At 36.5% G+C, this 14,135-nt stretch overlaps 1 protein-coding gene across 1 annotated transcript; it reads right to left on the reverse strand.

Annotated features, from left to right (window-relative positions):
- Positions 1–1,735: 1,735 nt before the first annotated feature.
- On the reverse strand, positions 1,736–9,332 carry LOC126975785 (trafficking protein particle complex subunit 3). The gene is made up of 4 exons (XM_050823824.1): positions 9,165–9,332; positions 8,885–9,090; positions 7,447–7,645; positions 1,736–5,282 (listed from the first exon to the last, which is right to left on the reverse strand). Exons 1-4 carry the CDS (start codon positions 9,201–9,203, stop codon positions 5,196–5,198), a joined length of 531 nt encoding a protein of 176 aa, XP_050679781.1. The 5' UTR covers positions 9,204–9,332; the 3' UTR covers positions 1,736–5,195.
- Between the last annotated feature and the right edge of the window lie 4,803 nt (positions 9,333–14,135).

Here is a 14,135-nt window from a genome sequence, read left to right on the forward strand (position 1 = left end):
CATTACTTCAAGCCGTTTAAATATCTAATCGTCGTTGAGCCATCCATCGTTGCAATCAATTTGTTTTTAAACTTAAGATTTGGAAAAAAATATTTTGACATGAAATCGGATGCGCATGATTCTTAACAACGTGCAACTTTCACATTTTTGTGAAATGTGATCATCACATGTATTTTTTTCGAATGGATTAAACGAAATACCAAAAAATTGTAAACTATGTTAACATTTATTGAGTAATAACATGCGGCCATTAAGGACTTCTCGACCCCAGGGTGTCGAACTTAAAGTTTAAGTCTTGTGTATATGTCAATAAGTGGTTTTCTCCGTGTAACTGTTCTTTATTGAGTGATTATAAATGAACCAAAAAAATATATGTTATTTATTGGACTTTATATTATAGTTTGAAATTATTCTTAGAATGTTATAAAGAGATGAAAAAAAATCTCAAAGTGAAGCCTTTTTTGTTTGAATTTTTGTAACTACTTCTAAACGGCATTGAATTTCAGTATTTTTCTTTCGCAAAAATTTTTGGCTAGATCTTTTTCACAAAGTGGACGATTGGCGACACAATATAATGACATATTACGTAAAAAATAACTATGGGTGGGTTACGGTTTGATATTTTCAGGGTGGTAGTAATAATACGTTAAATGACACTTGTCTCCTTGTGGTGTGCACAGAAAATAGACCGATATTTGCCGCACTCCTACTTCTCTGCCTATTTCCATTCGCACGAACCTCTCCATCTCATACACCCAGGTCAACTTTTCCAATCTCCCGTGTCGTAGAGTGAATTTATCTTAATAGTGCAACAAATCATCAAATGTAGACGTGCTAAAGTGCAGATTGTATGTTTCGGCTTCAATCTTTTAAACTCACTAGTTTATTTTAATAAATTCCATCGTCAGAGCATCATTGATGATATAATATCAGGCGGGATTATCTCCCATTAAAAATACTCAAATACAATGAGTATTCCAAACTACAACGATTTAATAAAAAACATATCGTTTATAATATTTATTTTATAATCATCCCGAAAAATCACACTTCGCGAAACATTTAATTGATACAGGTCACTCACTCGGAAACAATAATAATTTTAATATTTTACATACATGTGAAAAAAATTTCGCTTAAATGTGTTAGAGCTATTAGAAATAATAAAACACAAAAATAACATGTTTACATTGTTGAATGAACAAACAAATCTAGTCCCATCACCTTTGTTACGTGTCTCTTCCGGGGGTAATACGTCACAACAGCCGACCAATCACAGCGCGTCACATCATGGGACGAGGGTATAAAAGAGCGGCTTCCGGCTCATTTGATGACATCCCAGCGGAAACTCCATAGGGAGTGCCGCTTGCGCCTCTCTCTCCCCATGAGAAGGTCGCCTTCGATGTAGGCTTAGAGGGCACCTGCCCAAAGCCAACTGCAGGTGGTGTTTAGTGGGTAGGCACCTAGGTTTCACGTGAGTCCCACATAACCAACGCAGACTTAGGCTGCGTTGGTATGCATGAGCATTCACCACCTCCCTCCCGTCGTTATCCCGGAGGGTAGCCCATTCCCTTGCTTGGGCGCAAAAAAAAAAAAAAAAAACTCATTTGATTCAGTCTCGTGCCAGATTTTGGCGAGATAACACGTCCTGAGGATGCCTCGTGTAGAGGCGAAACACGTGTCGAATTGTTTTTAAAACAAATATTGGCGGAATTAACACTAAAGAAAACTTAAATCATTTGTATAATATTTATTTTAAATAAATTACACTCTACATAATATACAACGTAATTAAATAACAACAGATATAAATAAAGCTTAACAAGTGACCTTAATGACGCTATAGCACAGAAAACATAATAGATTTCCTATATGTTCGATTAAGTCCATAACATTTCGTGAAGTTTGTAAATAATTATAAATATAGAAAATCAAAACCCAATTGTCCCATGGTTTAGTTTAGCTTGGTGATAATTACAAGATTGAATGTAAATCAAACGCCACAAATGATCAAACATACCATAAGGAAAACGAACGCAAACGAGTATACATACATACGGGACTTGGTGGTATGTATATACCCAGGCTACATGGACAGTAAGAAAAGTGTGTGTGTACTTATGTACGCACGCAAGAAGTAGGTAATACTTCTTTGGCCTAACGAAGCAAAAAATCATTAAAATTATTTATTCCTCGTGCTATTCTACGTTTTTAGAATGAACAATTTTGTAAAAATCTTTTAAAGATAGCTTTGACAATTGATTATTGAATAACGAATACGGCTGTATGGGCTTGAACCCTTTGCCTGTCGTAGTTTTAGTGTATTTTTCCGACGCAAATGTCAGAAAATTTTAGGAACCAACTTCACCCTGTTACTTTTGTGTTACAGTGATGCGCGCGCATTTAAAAATTTCACTCTCAACATTTTTCCAAAACGCGCCTGAAGTATAACTTCAAAAATATGCCATGGATAACTGCGGTTCACAAAGTTTATTTATCGTCTAGCCTTCGCATAGGGTTATAACAGGAGATGCTTTAATACAGATGGGCAATCTTAGTATTTCCCAATACAAGTGTCCTAAGACAACTAACTAGGAAGCCCCAACCACTAAAATGCATAAAGCGATCTTTGAAATAAACTATATTTATTATAATTATTAAAATGTCTATCAAGAGAAATTGGCCAATGCTTACTAAGGTTCAAGACGAAGTCGAAGGCCTCAATACACCTGAGTACTGGAATCCAAATACCCAACTTAATACATATTTTATACACCTACGAGGAAAAATATTAATTATTTTAATTTTAGCAAATAAATTGTTTATTTAAAATCATTGTTACAAATTAAACGCAAAGACCAATTGAAGCCTTATAAAAATTTCAATAGCTGTCACATCTTTATGTATAAAAATTTAGTGTCGCGTTTTTTAATTGCGATGAACTCCTAACTACTGAACCGATTTTAATCAAATTTTGAACACTGTGTGTAATTTGACCAACGTGAGAGATAGGCTAATTTTTCATTTTAATTCGTGATTCTGATATTTTTTACATCATAATATTTTATTTCTTTATGAATAATGCTACGAACTTAGGTTAAGAATTGGTCTCGGGTAGTCACGAAGTGCCGCAACTAATACTACGCCCAAGTGAGCGTACTCGAGCCAACATCGAACAATGTGTGACGTGGACGTGCCACATGTTCTGTTAAACTTTGCTAATAATTGAAACTAAAATGCCGGATTGCCTCGCAAAACTTTGTATAAATAATACTACAATAAAAAAGAAAGACACTGGGATCACATATCATCATTAAGTAAGTATTTTATATTTTACACAAAGCGTTTATAAGTTACAAAACTTGAAAGATGCAATTGAGTGTCAAGATGCCAACGCACACAAGCGTCTTAACAAATAGCCAAGACACTACAATATTAGTTGCCGTAATAAAAAAAAAGCTATTGTTCTTAGGTAGTGCGGTATCTAGTTGGAGCGCAGCGCAAACCAAAGCTTATCTAAGGCTATGAGATAAATTTTTGACATACAGTTTCAGTTCTGCGGTGACATTATTTCTTTACAAGAACAGGGAAAAACTAAATACTTACATACTTATTGTATATAAACTTCTACAAATTTCGTAATTAACGAAAGAGTATTTAACTTTTAATATAAACTATTGTATATAATATGTATTTGTTTAGGTGAACCGGTCTCAAGCTAGTAGTTTATAAATTGTAACTAGCCAGTGTGGATATCGGTTAACGGCCGTTCCCAATGTTCAGTCTATCTCCGGTTGTGGCCTACTTGAGATAAAAATCGTAGCTATCGTTGACTTTTCTGTGCCAAAAATCATATCGACGGTAACTCACCTTATCCGTCCACACTGTCTGTGAATGGGAGGACGTATAGCTTACCAGCGATAGAAGTCTGTATGGAAATTGCAATTCACGTTCCAATATAAGGCAATAAGAATGACTTATCGGGTATATTGGGACAGCTTATTACTGACAGTAGAAGGTAGTATCTCTATCTGTAGATAAGATATTGGGAACGGCCGTCAGAACATACGGCCGCTTTCAATAACCTATCTGTCCTTAGTTTAACTTACTAGAGGTAGACAAATCAATCGTTTTACGCTAACTTACATTTTAATAACCTATCGATATATAGCATTGGACTATAACTAATAATGTAACTATATTGGACATAACTATGTATAGATAAGATCTTGTAATAAAACGGTGATAGCAATCTATCCGTAACTAGAGATACGCTATTGAAAACGGTCTAATATCTAGGATCTAACCTTAATACGTCTAGATAGAATATACCAGCTGTGACAATGTGGAAAAAAATTGAGTTCAGAGTTAACCTCTATTTCGAGCAATGTACGCATACTAATCATACAAATCAAGAGTTTAAGGCGAAGCTGGTCATGCACACTAGTGTTAAAAATGGCCTGTTTTTATCGGATGTCTAAACAGCGAGAGACTCTATCTAGACATATAAATTATCTAAGTGTCAAGATTTTCAAACGAAATAAAAAAGGAATATCGCGTCAGAAATGGATTTACATACAACTTTTCTACGTTTTACTACTACGTTTTAGAAAGTAAAACGAAAGTAAAAGATTGCATATTCTGGGTTATTTACAACATAGGGTTCCAGTGCTAAGTTGGTACAGGTCAACTATATTCGATAAAAAAAAAAAAAAAAAAAAAAAAAAAACAAAAAAAGACGCTATACTTATCAATCTATTTTGAAGGTATTTCACACAAAAACGTAATTTTGGTAGACTATGACGTCTCATTCCAGAAATCAATAATAACGCGTATTAAAACAACCATAATGCCAAGTGATTGCCGTATTGTCTTTATATCTTTTCACTTAACCCAATCAATCTGCTGCCATCCTTAACTTCATGAAGGGCATTGTGGAAGTTAATGTTCAGAAAAGATAGAATTTGGTCTGACTATCTTGTGGGACTGCATCAAACCTGGGTCATTTTTCAGAATCTGTTCATAATTTATATTTTCTTAAAACCATTTATTCTATAAGTCTTATATACCCGAATCATGCCCATTTTTACTGTATGTAATTAGTTCTGAGAAACAATTTTAAGTGTTATCATATAAGTGTGATATCAAGACAGAAACAGGACTGGGCATAATAACTAAATCTTAAGCTGTTACAGTTAATCTTCGCCAGCTGGAACAGCATCTTCAAGTCTCTTAATAAATTTCACCCTCAGCTCAGTCACTGAGTCACCTCTCAACTGATCCTGAAAACATAAAAAGATCTTAATTTTCCCATATATATAGTATTTTAATAAAAAATACAAAAGTTAATTCTTTCTAATAAAGCATTAAGTTTTTTTGGAAAAATGCCATCCAGCCACGCTGAATTGGTGCTAAACAAGACCCATTTAAAGATTCCAACCAGATTAAAAATGGAGGTTTTTTGCCTGATGACCCTAGATTCTTCTTCGTCGGATTACTCTTGACAGAGCAGTCGTGGTCACGTCGAACGACGAACGATTCTACGCCAGTTATCCCTGGCTGTTGCTTCTCTGGCACATGTGTTGAGGGGAGTATTGGTTAGGGCTTTGATCTGGTCTGTCCAGCGCATAGGGGAGCGTCCTCTTGACCTACTGCCGTTGACCCTTCCCTGAACAACACGTCTCTCTATGGCATGCTCTCAACGTCGCGTGATATGTCCGAAGTATCTGAGGATACGGGCTCTGACTATAGATGAAAGCCTTTCTTTCACCTTGAGCTCTTCAAGTATCGAGACGTTTGTGCGGCGTTGTGTGCAAGATTCTCGTAGCATTCGTCTCCAACACCACATTTCTAGTGCGTCAATCCTATGACCCTAGAAGTGTCTCGTTAAAACTGATAGGCCGAAGATTAGTTGAAGCTAAATTATTTGGGAAGTTTTCTCGCTTTAAGAAGCGAGTTAGTGGTAAGCCAAGGAACACCGAAAGAAGCGTTTATTATTAGGGTAAATAATATGTTAATTTGACGGTACGAGAATGGCAAACGGTGTTATTCTCAGATTATACAAAAATAAACATGGTTAATTCAGACGGAGTTGCACCTGTTCGAAAGATGGAAGGTACAATGGATCAATTTTAGTACCAAATTATTTTAGAGGACATATTCCCTACATTGACTACCATTTGCCTGTAACCTGGATCTTTCATCGTAATGACCCTAAAGACAAGACCAACGGTGTCAAATGTCTTATTAGGGAACAGGCGCGTATTTCTGTCTTAGACTTGCCTGCAAATAATCTGGGTTTAAATCCTTTTGAAAACCTTTAGTAATTCGTTAAAAAGAAAGTTTCAAGCAAACACAATTCCAGTCAAAAGAACTCTAGGAAGGTTTTTTTTGGAGCATGGAACTGAAATCAATCCCGAATCGAAAAATGTCTGACATTTTTTTTTATATGAGAGGGGGCAAACGGGCAAGAGGCTCACGGGATTGGGAGAGGTGAGGCAACCGCCCATGGACATTCGCAACAACAGGTGTGTCAAGAACGTCGACGCTATCGCGGGACATGTTGGCACGGCCGGTGTAGGAAGCATACCCTGTGCTGTCGTCTGCATAGCAATGAATATTGCTGATTAGCATATCATTGATATGCAGAAGAAACAGCGCAGGGGACAGCACGCCTTGCGGGACACCAGCGTTTATGGGTTTTAAGTTAAATTGCTTGAATCAATGCCATGTCTCTGCAGAGCTGTCACTAACAATAAAGGCTACGCAATTAAATATAAATTATAACAAAATGTATTAGCCTTTGAACAGTATTACATGAACAATATATTACTGATTATGTATTCTTATAAATAACATAAATTTATGATCGATTTTTCTGTTGTTTCTAATTAGTTGTCCACTACTGTTGATACCTTAAAAGACATTTTCGACTTTAGTTGTTTCTACAAAATTTTATGTTTAAACAGCAGCTGTTGTTAAGTAGTATTTTTGTTTTTCCAAGAAATGACACATCATTGAAGATAATATTTTATGCAATTTCTTTTTCATTTTCAAATAAAAAATGTTGCAATTAATTAATGTCCTCTACTGTATATATATGTCGGAGAATTAGAATATAAAAGTAATATGGCCTGTGTGATTATATTCTACTCTGTGTATTGGGCTGAACTGATGGCGAACGTCATCTTTCGAAGTGTGTTTGAAGTTGTCACTGTGTACGTCACTGTCGGTGACGTGATTGAAGTTAGTTATTATTGTCCATCAGTAGAGCGCTCATTTAGAAGTCGCAGTCGTCTTCAAAGTAGCGCCCGCGCCGGTTGTGCGCACTGATCGACTTAAAACAACATGGAGGATATCAACACCGTAACGCCCGATTTTAAATCCAAATAACATGTTAATTGTAAAGAGTAGTTAACTATGTGACTCAAATGAAAGTCTGCCAACCTGAACAAACCAACACTGAACATCTAACTGGACCATCTGCAATGCACCTCTGATGGCTCCTGGTATCAGCGCACAGTACTTGAGTCCATTGTTCGGCATCTCAACCCACTCACTTATCGGACATTGGTCCCACACCAGAGAGAATTCATCCCCAGCACTACTCCAGCTTGTTACTGTTGGTTGCATGTTTAAATATAACCTGAAATTTTTTTTTCTTTATTTGTAATTAATTTTTTAAGAATATTACATTATTATTTTGTGATTTGTTGCAGATGTTAGATAACCTTCTGTCTATAAAATTCCTTATAATTAATAAAGTTGATCTCTGACAAGAAAACATGAGGGGTAAATCTCTGACAAGTAATGATAAATATGAAGCTCTTGACATTCACCAGTGGGAGGCTCCTTTGCACCTGGATTATGGGTACCACAACAACCCCTATTTCTGCCGTGAAGCAGTAATGTGTAGGCATTACAGTTTTATTCAGTCTGAAGGTCGCCATAGCTAGTAAAATGACTGGGCAAATGAGACTTGACATCTAGTCTCAAGGCGACGAGCACAATTATAATGCTGCTCAGAATTTTTGGATTTTTCTATAATCTTGAGTGGCACTGCATTGTAATGGGTAGGGTGTATCAATTACCATCCTGCTCATTTTGTCCCTTATTTTCATAAAAAAGCAGTATCATCAGGTTCATTCATCTAGTACACTGCTAGGTCCTCCACCTCATTATAATAGATATTAGCAGACTGTTTTCTTGCAACATAATGTATAGAACTGTGGTAGTTAGGTGCACTTATCATACAAACTCAGAGGTCATTGTTGGCACTAGATTACACTAACCAGCCTGGCCCTGAGACAAAAAAGGCTATCTTCTATCTCATCACAACTCCATTATAACTAAACATTAAACAACATTTCAAAATTAAATATTGTTACTTCTATTATCACATTCGATTATTATAGAAAACTAAATACAATTAGCTAGGTTGGTGCACAAAAACAAATTGCCTGACCACTTACATTCTTTATTTTGTGGCTTTGGAGGAACCATCATCACATTTGAGGCAAATTAAGGTAGGCTACCAAGTAATAGAACGGTGTTGAAGTGCATTCCAGTTATAATGATCAGTGTTTATATACAAAATTATAATTATATCATTACATATTTTATAATTAAAAACTTGCAGTAATTGTCACTCTACTGGAGCTTTATCCAGAGAATACATTAGTTGTCATATTTGCACACCAAGTACTTGAAGATTTCAACTTTATGATGAAAGAGGAAACAGTGACCAAAGGATTCAAATTTAGGATGACTTGGCATGATCTTAATCATGAAATGTTTTTCTAAGAATATATATACTTTATAAAGAATGATAATACATAGCAAATATAAGAGGCCATAAATTCCCTTTTATTCGTTAAATAGGTACCTGAATGCTTGTTGTATTTTATCAGCAGTTTCTCTCATTTCTAAGCAACGATTTGATGAAGTTCGAGCCAGAAAATCTTCAATTAGTCTTACGCCCATATTGTAACCAATTCTTTCCAACTGTTTATTTACATCTTCAGGATTTTCAATTTCTTTTAACATTTGAGATACAAGGGCTCCGTAAGTAAGAGTTAATAACTCTGAATTCTACAAAACAGCATTAAAACATGTTAAATGGAATAAATTATTTAAATACATACAAAAGAAAAACTGTAACGTACGACTTTTTTAGAATCTAATCTTGAAGTTTGACGGGACATTTTATATTTAAATGTTTTATATAAGGTTTAAAATAAAATATTGTTTAAATGAATCGATTCTCATTTATTATTTAGGATAAATATGAAAATTTAAAACTGAAAAGTTGATGAAAACGACATCAACAATAACTTTTTTTTTTAATTTCTTAACGGCTTTGGAATAGACTGAAAAGTTTTCTATACTTGTGTAGTTCGCGATCATCCAAAGAGTATAATAATATATAGGGAAAGTGACCCCTCTCTACGCAATGAGAGCTGTCTATTTGAAAACTAGCGCCATCATGAGATTGGCCAGCTCGAAAAGCGAAATTATAAAATTCATTTTTAATGTTGTGACGCAATTAAATAACTAACTCTACTTTTTAATGTAGGTATTGCGCGTAGAGTTAGTTATCTAATTTTGTCACAACATAGAACATAAAGGATAGATTTAGTGGTGTAAACATGCAAAATGGAACACGAGAGCTACATGCATGCGCAAACGCTACACGTAGCCGCTATTTTATGACCAGTGGGCAGTAACACAATTAAAGAAAAGTTGAAAGGTTTCAAAGCGAGTGACAGCTGCCAAAGCTTTCATTTTCGGGACAACTAACAGATGGCACTACATTCTTCTGAAAACGTCACTTAAGGCGTCTGTCCACCCCTGCGATCATCCCTCGCTCCCACAGCTCGCTCCTTAATTCTTTAGTTCATTATCAATAATACGGATACCTACTCAATTAGTAATCTGTGCTATGGATCTTTTTCGAATTCCAATACTGTTATGTACTTCATAAACTCAATTACTAAATTGTTATATTATTTATCTACACCCATGCTTTAAATGATCTATTAAAGATTCTGAAACAGTTAGCTGATTACATTAAAACGCCCAATGTCGTAATAACCATTACATCATCTAAACAAGTGTTGTAATGTTGTACTGAATTTCATGACAACACTCCTTGGTTTTTTTTTCAATCCGCAAAGAGTTTCAACAAACAGCCACATTCTAATTGCTCGATGCATGGTATCTGTATGAATTTCAAAAAAAGAACACCTTCGTTTAAGCGCGTTTCACACTACCAGAACGTAGCGCGCCGTAAAAAAAAATAGGTTATTTGAAACCCCGCCATTTTTCATGAAAAAATGAGCGATTCAAGTTTTGACAGCACATCGCCGGATATTTTAAACGCTGCAAAAGAACATAATATTCAAGTGAATTTTAATAATTGCGCTACACAAAATGTAAATTACTACTAAAATAAATAATTATTTCATTAATACTTACTTTATTTGTATAAAATCAGTGATGCATGATATTAGGTTTACTACTAGGACTGGCTGTTTTAATGTTAGCAGTACAAGTAAGCTAACTGTTTCAGAATCTTTTCGATAATTCATATATTGGGTGTATATATAGTCTTGTATGCAACTGTTGATAATTAGGTATTAAAACACTCATATTACATGAATGTAGGATTATCACACTCGGCTTCGCCTCGTGACCTACATTCATGTTTTATTACCCCTTATTACGTTGTGTAAATAACTATAAATATACAACATATTCTGCGCATAGTTGTCATTAGGTATCGAATTATGTTCACTAGACACTTATCCCCTTATTCATAATAGTCAGCTAACTTAAAGCATTGCTAATTCTTACTCTGTCTTCTTCTATTTACCTAAGTCAGAATGAGAAAAACCACTCCTTAGCAGCTGTTTTAAGTTAGCGGACCATTATGAATAAAGGGGCAACTATATTAGTGTTAGTTCGCGTCTGGGGACGTACACAGCTGTATTTCGCAGTTCTTTAGTAATATATAGAATAGAGAATAGAATAGAAGAGTCCCAGGCCCAAGGGTGTCGTAAGAGGTGACTAAGGGCTTTTTAGAACTGGGAGAGTCACGCTGCCATCTTATGACGTCAGCACAATCGGGCCAGACTCGTCCGGGTTAATTACCACACTCGCAGAGAATACCGGCTTGAAGTAGCGGCCTAGTGCCGCTATGTTTCGCATAGGTTAGTGTCGAGGACCGGAGGCCATTCCCCAATCCCCAAAATCATGGAGAGCATAATCAACCGCCAGCTCTTGGTATACCTAGAGGGTCACCAGTTGATCAATGACCGACAGTACGGCTTTCACCATGGTGAGACGTAGATGGGCGACGGCTATTGAAAGCAAGGGGGAAGGCCTGGCAGTTAGCCTGGATATAGCGAAGGCCTTTGATCGTGTATGGCACAAGGCGCTCCTCTCAAAACTTCCATCATTTGGGCTTCCCGAGAGCTAGTGAAAGTGGACTTCCAGCTTCCTCGCTGGGTGAAGCATACATACAGGTCGTTGTCGACGGATATTGCTCGCACCCGAAGCCCGTGAATGCTGGAGTGCCTCAAGGCTGTGTGCTATTTCAGACGCTGTTTCTTCTGCATATCAATGATATGTTGGACACCTCCAACATACATTGGTTTGCAGACGACAGCACTGGTGATGCCGTATACACGGGCCATGCAGGTCTTTCTCGAGAAATCGTCGACCAGTGCCGGGAGAAACTTGAGTCTTCTATCGAGTCCGCTCTTGAGAAGGTCGCGGAATGGGGTAAATAGAACCTTGTCCAATTTAACCCCCAGAAGAATCAAGTTTACGCGTTTACCACTAAAAAAACCCCATTTGTCGTATCACCGCTCTTCGACATCACTTCCCTTAAAGCCTCGCCTAGTATCAAAATACTGGGTCTTGAAATCTCGAGTGAATGCCAATCAAGCCGGCCCACATTCTAGCGCTCTACAGAGCGCAGGTATGGCCACACATGGAGTATTGCTGTCATCTCTGGTCTGGCGTACCCTAGTATAAGCTCGATCCATTTGACCACGTGCAACCCAGAGCAGCTCGAATTGTCGGGGACCCAGTGCTCTGTGAACGGCTGGATCACTTGGCATTGCGTAGAGATGACGCTTCATTGTATGTCTTCTACCGCATTTATCACGGGGAGTGTTCCGAAGAGCTGTTTAACCTGACACGCCACAAGTTAGCGTATCATCTTCACCATCTGGATGTGTGGCGGTCCTCCACAGTGCGGTTTTCAAGGAGCTTTCTTCCACGTACCACAAAGCTGTGGAATGATCTTCCTTGTGCGGTGTTTCCAGGACGATACGACATTACCGATGTCTTCAAAAAAAGCGCGTACACCTTTCTTAAGGCAAAGATTGAGAAGAAAACTCGCAAACTAGGTGTTTTTAGACAAGTTTTATGGTGAAAATATAGCATTTGGAGCTATGAACACTAATTTATCTTGTTAGACATACCCTTAAGTCTAATTTTTAAGTTGCCAATGCTTGCTGTTGGTTATAGTTAATACTCCAGAATTATTTTTAACTACCATTTTTATTTACAGTTAAACACGCTGTTTCTCGGTATGCCGCATTTATTTAGTACGAAACTCAGATGGGTTATTCTTATAGCTTGTACTTTTATTGTGTAAGTCCTCTTATTAGGATTAGTAATCAATAAAAAGGATTATAAGCATATAACTGTTTGCGCCTTACTTTTTATATAAGTAAGAAAGTATTCACTCGCAAAATATGATCAGGCGTTACATTTTATGGCTCTCATCATTCACATACTTCAATCAGCGTGATGGTGATACAATTACCTCTCACCTTGCTGTATCAGGCATTGGTATTGGTATAGATTCTGTTTGGGTGTAAAAAACAATAATAATGAGAAATTAGACTGGGTGGAAACTTAGAAAATCAGTGAAGTTGTCCAGAAAATGTAAATTCGTCCTTGCAAACGATGACAAAACGATGTAAAAAGATGACTCAAGAGATGCGTAATAGCATTGAGTAAGTACATAAGTACCTATTTTTATTAAAATAATATACATAGTAATTGGCATTATGATTTAAGTAAAATGATATTAAAACCAACAACTTTAAATATTTTGGCTAGCCTGTATATTTATATTGATATAATCATGCATTTTCGTTTGATAAGAACACCAAATAACAAATATTCTAGAGTCTAATGTAGGTAACGATTTTTACATTGCAGCGTAGTAAGGAAAGTTCGAATTTAACTTCAAAAAATACTTGAGATATTGGCATAGTTATAGGTACGTATAGCTCTACGTACGCAAGTAGTATGACCATGAGTTCTAATGTTTAGCATAAAAATGTTTTATTTCAATGAAATAATTATATTTTTAAGGGTATACCAAATAACATAGATTCTCGAAGACAATGCAGAGACGTGGTGAGTATTTATATAATGTAACAATTTGACAGCATTATTTAAACAGTCAGGATCAGAAAAAAAATACGGGTTGCACTCCGGGAGTGCCAACATTTTGGAATGGGAATATTTTTTTTTTTTTTTTATGGAATAGGAGGACAAACGAGCGTACGGGTCACCTGGTGTTAAGTGATCACCGCCGCCCACACTCTCCTGCAACACCAGAGGAATCACAAGAGCGTTGCCGGCCGAGTTGCATTATTTATCAATATAAAAGTACCAGCATTTATGTGGTTGAATACAATATTCATCTATTGCGCTGTGGTCGACATTAATGACAATATATTATATTTGGTAGGTACATAAAAGATTTAACACTTCGGAATTATTACAACTATTTAACATTAAAAATTTTATCTCTCAGAAAGATTAACTTTCATCAATTTTTTGTAATGGAGGACAAACGAGCGTACGGGTTACCTGGTGTTAAGTGATCACCGCCGCCCACAATCTCTTGCAACACCAGGGAATCACAGGAGCGTTGCCGGCCTTTTTTTTTTGAAGGTACCCATGTCATTTCATCCCTTAAACACCGCACAAGGAAGTTCATTATAAAGCTTAGTAGTAAGTGGAAGAAAGCTCCTTGAAAACCGCACTGTGGAGGACCGCCAAATAATAAGATGTTGGGGATGATATCCTAATGTGCGGCGTGTCGT

This window comes from Leptidea sinapis, chromosome 37 (assembly GCF_905404315.1).
Source record: "Leptidea sinapis chromosome 37, ilLepSina1.1, whole genome shotgun sequence".
In the NCBI taxonomy this organism is placed as follows: Eukaryota; Metazoa; Arthropoda; class Insecta; order Lepidoptera; family Pieridae; genus Leptidea; species Leptidea sinapis.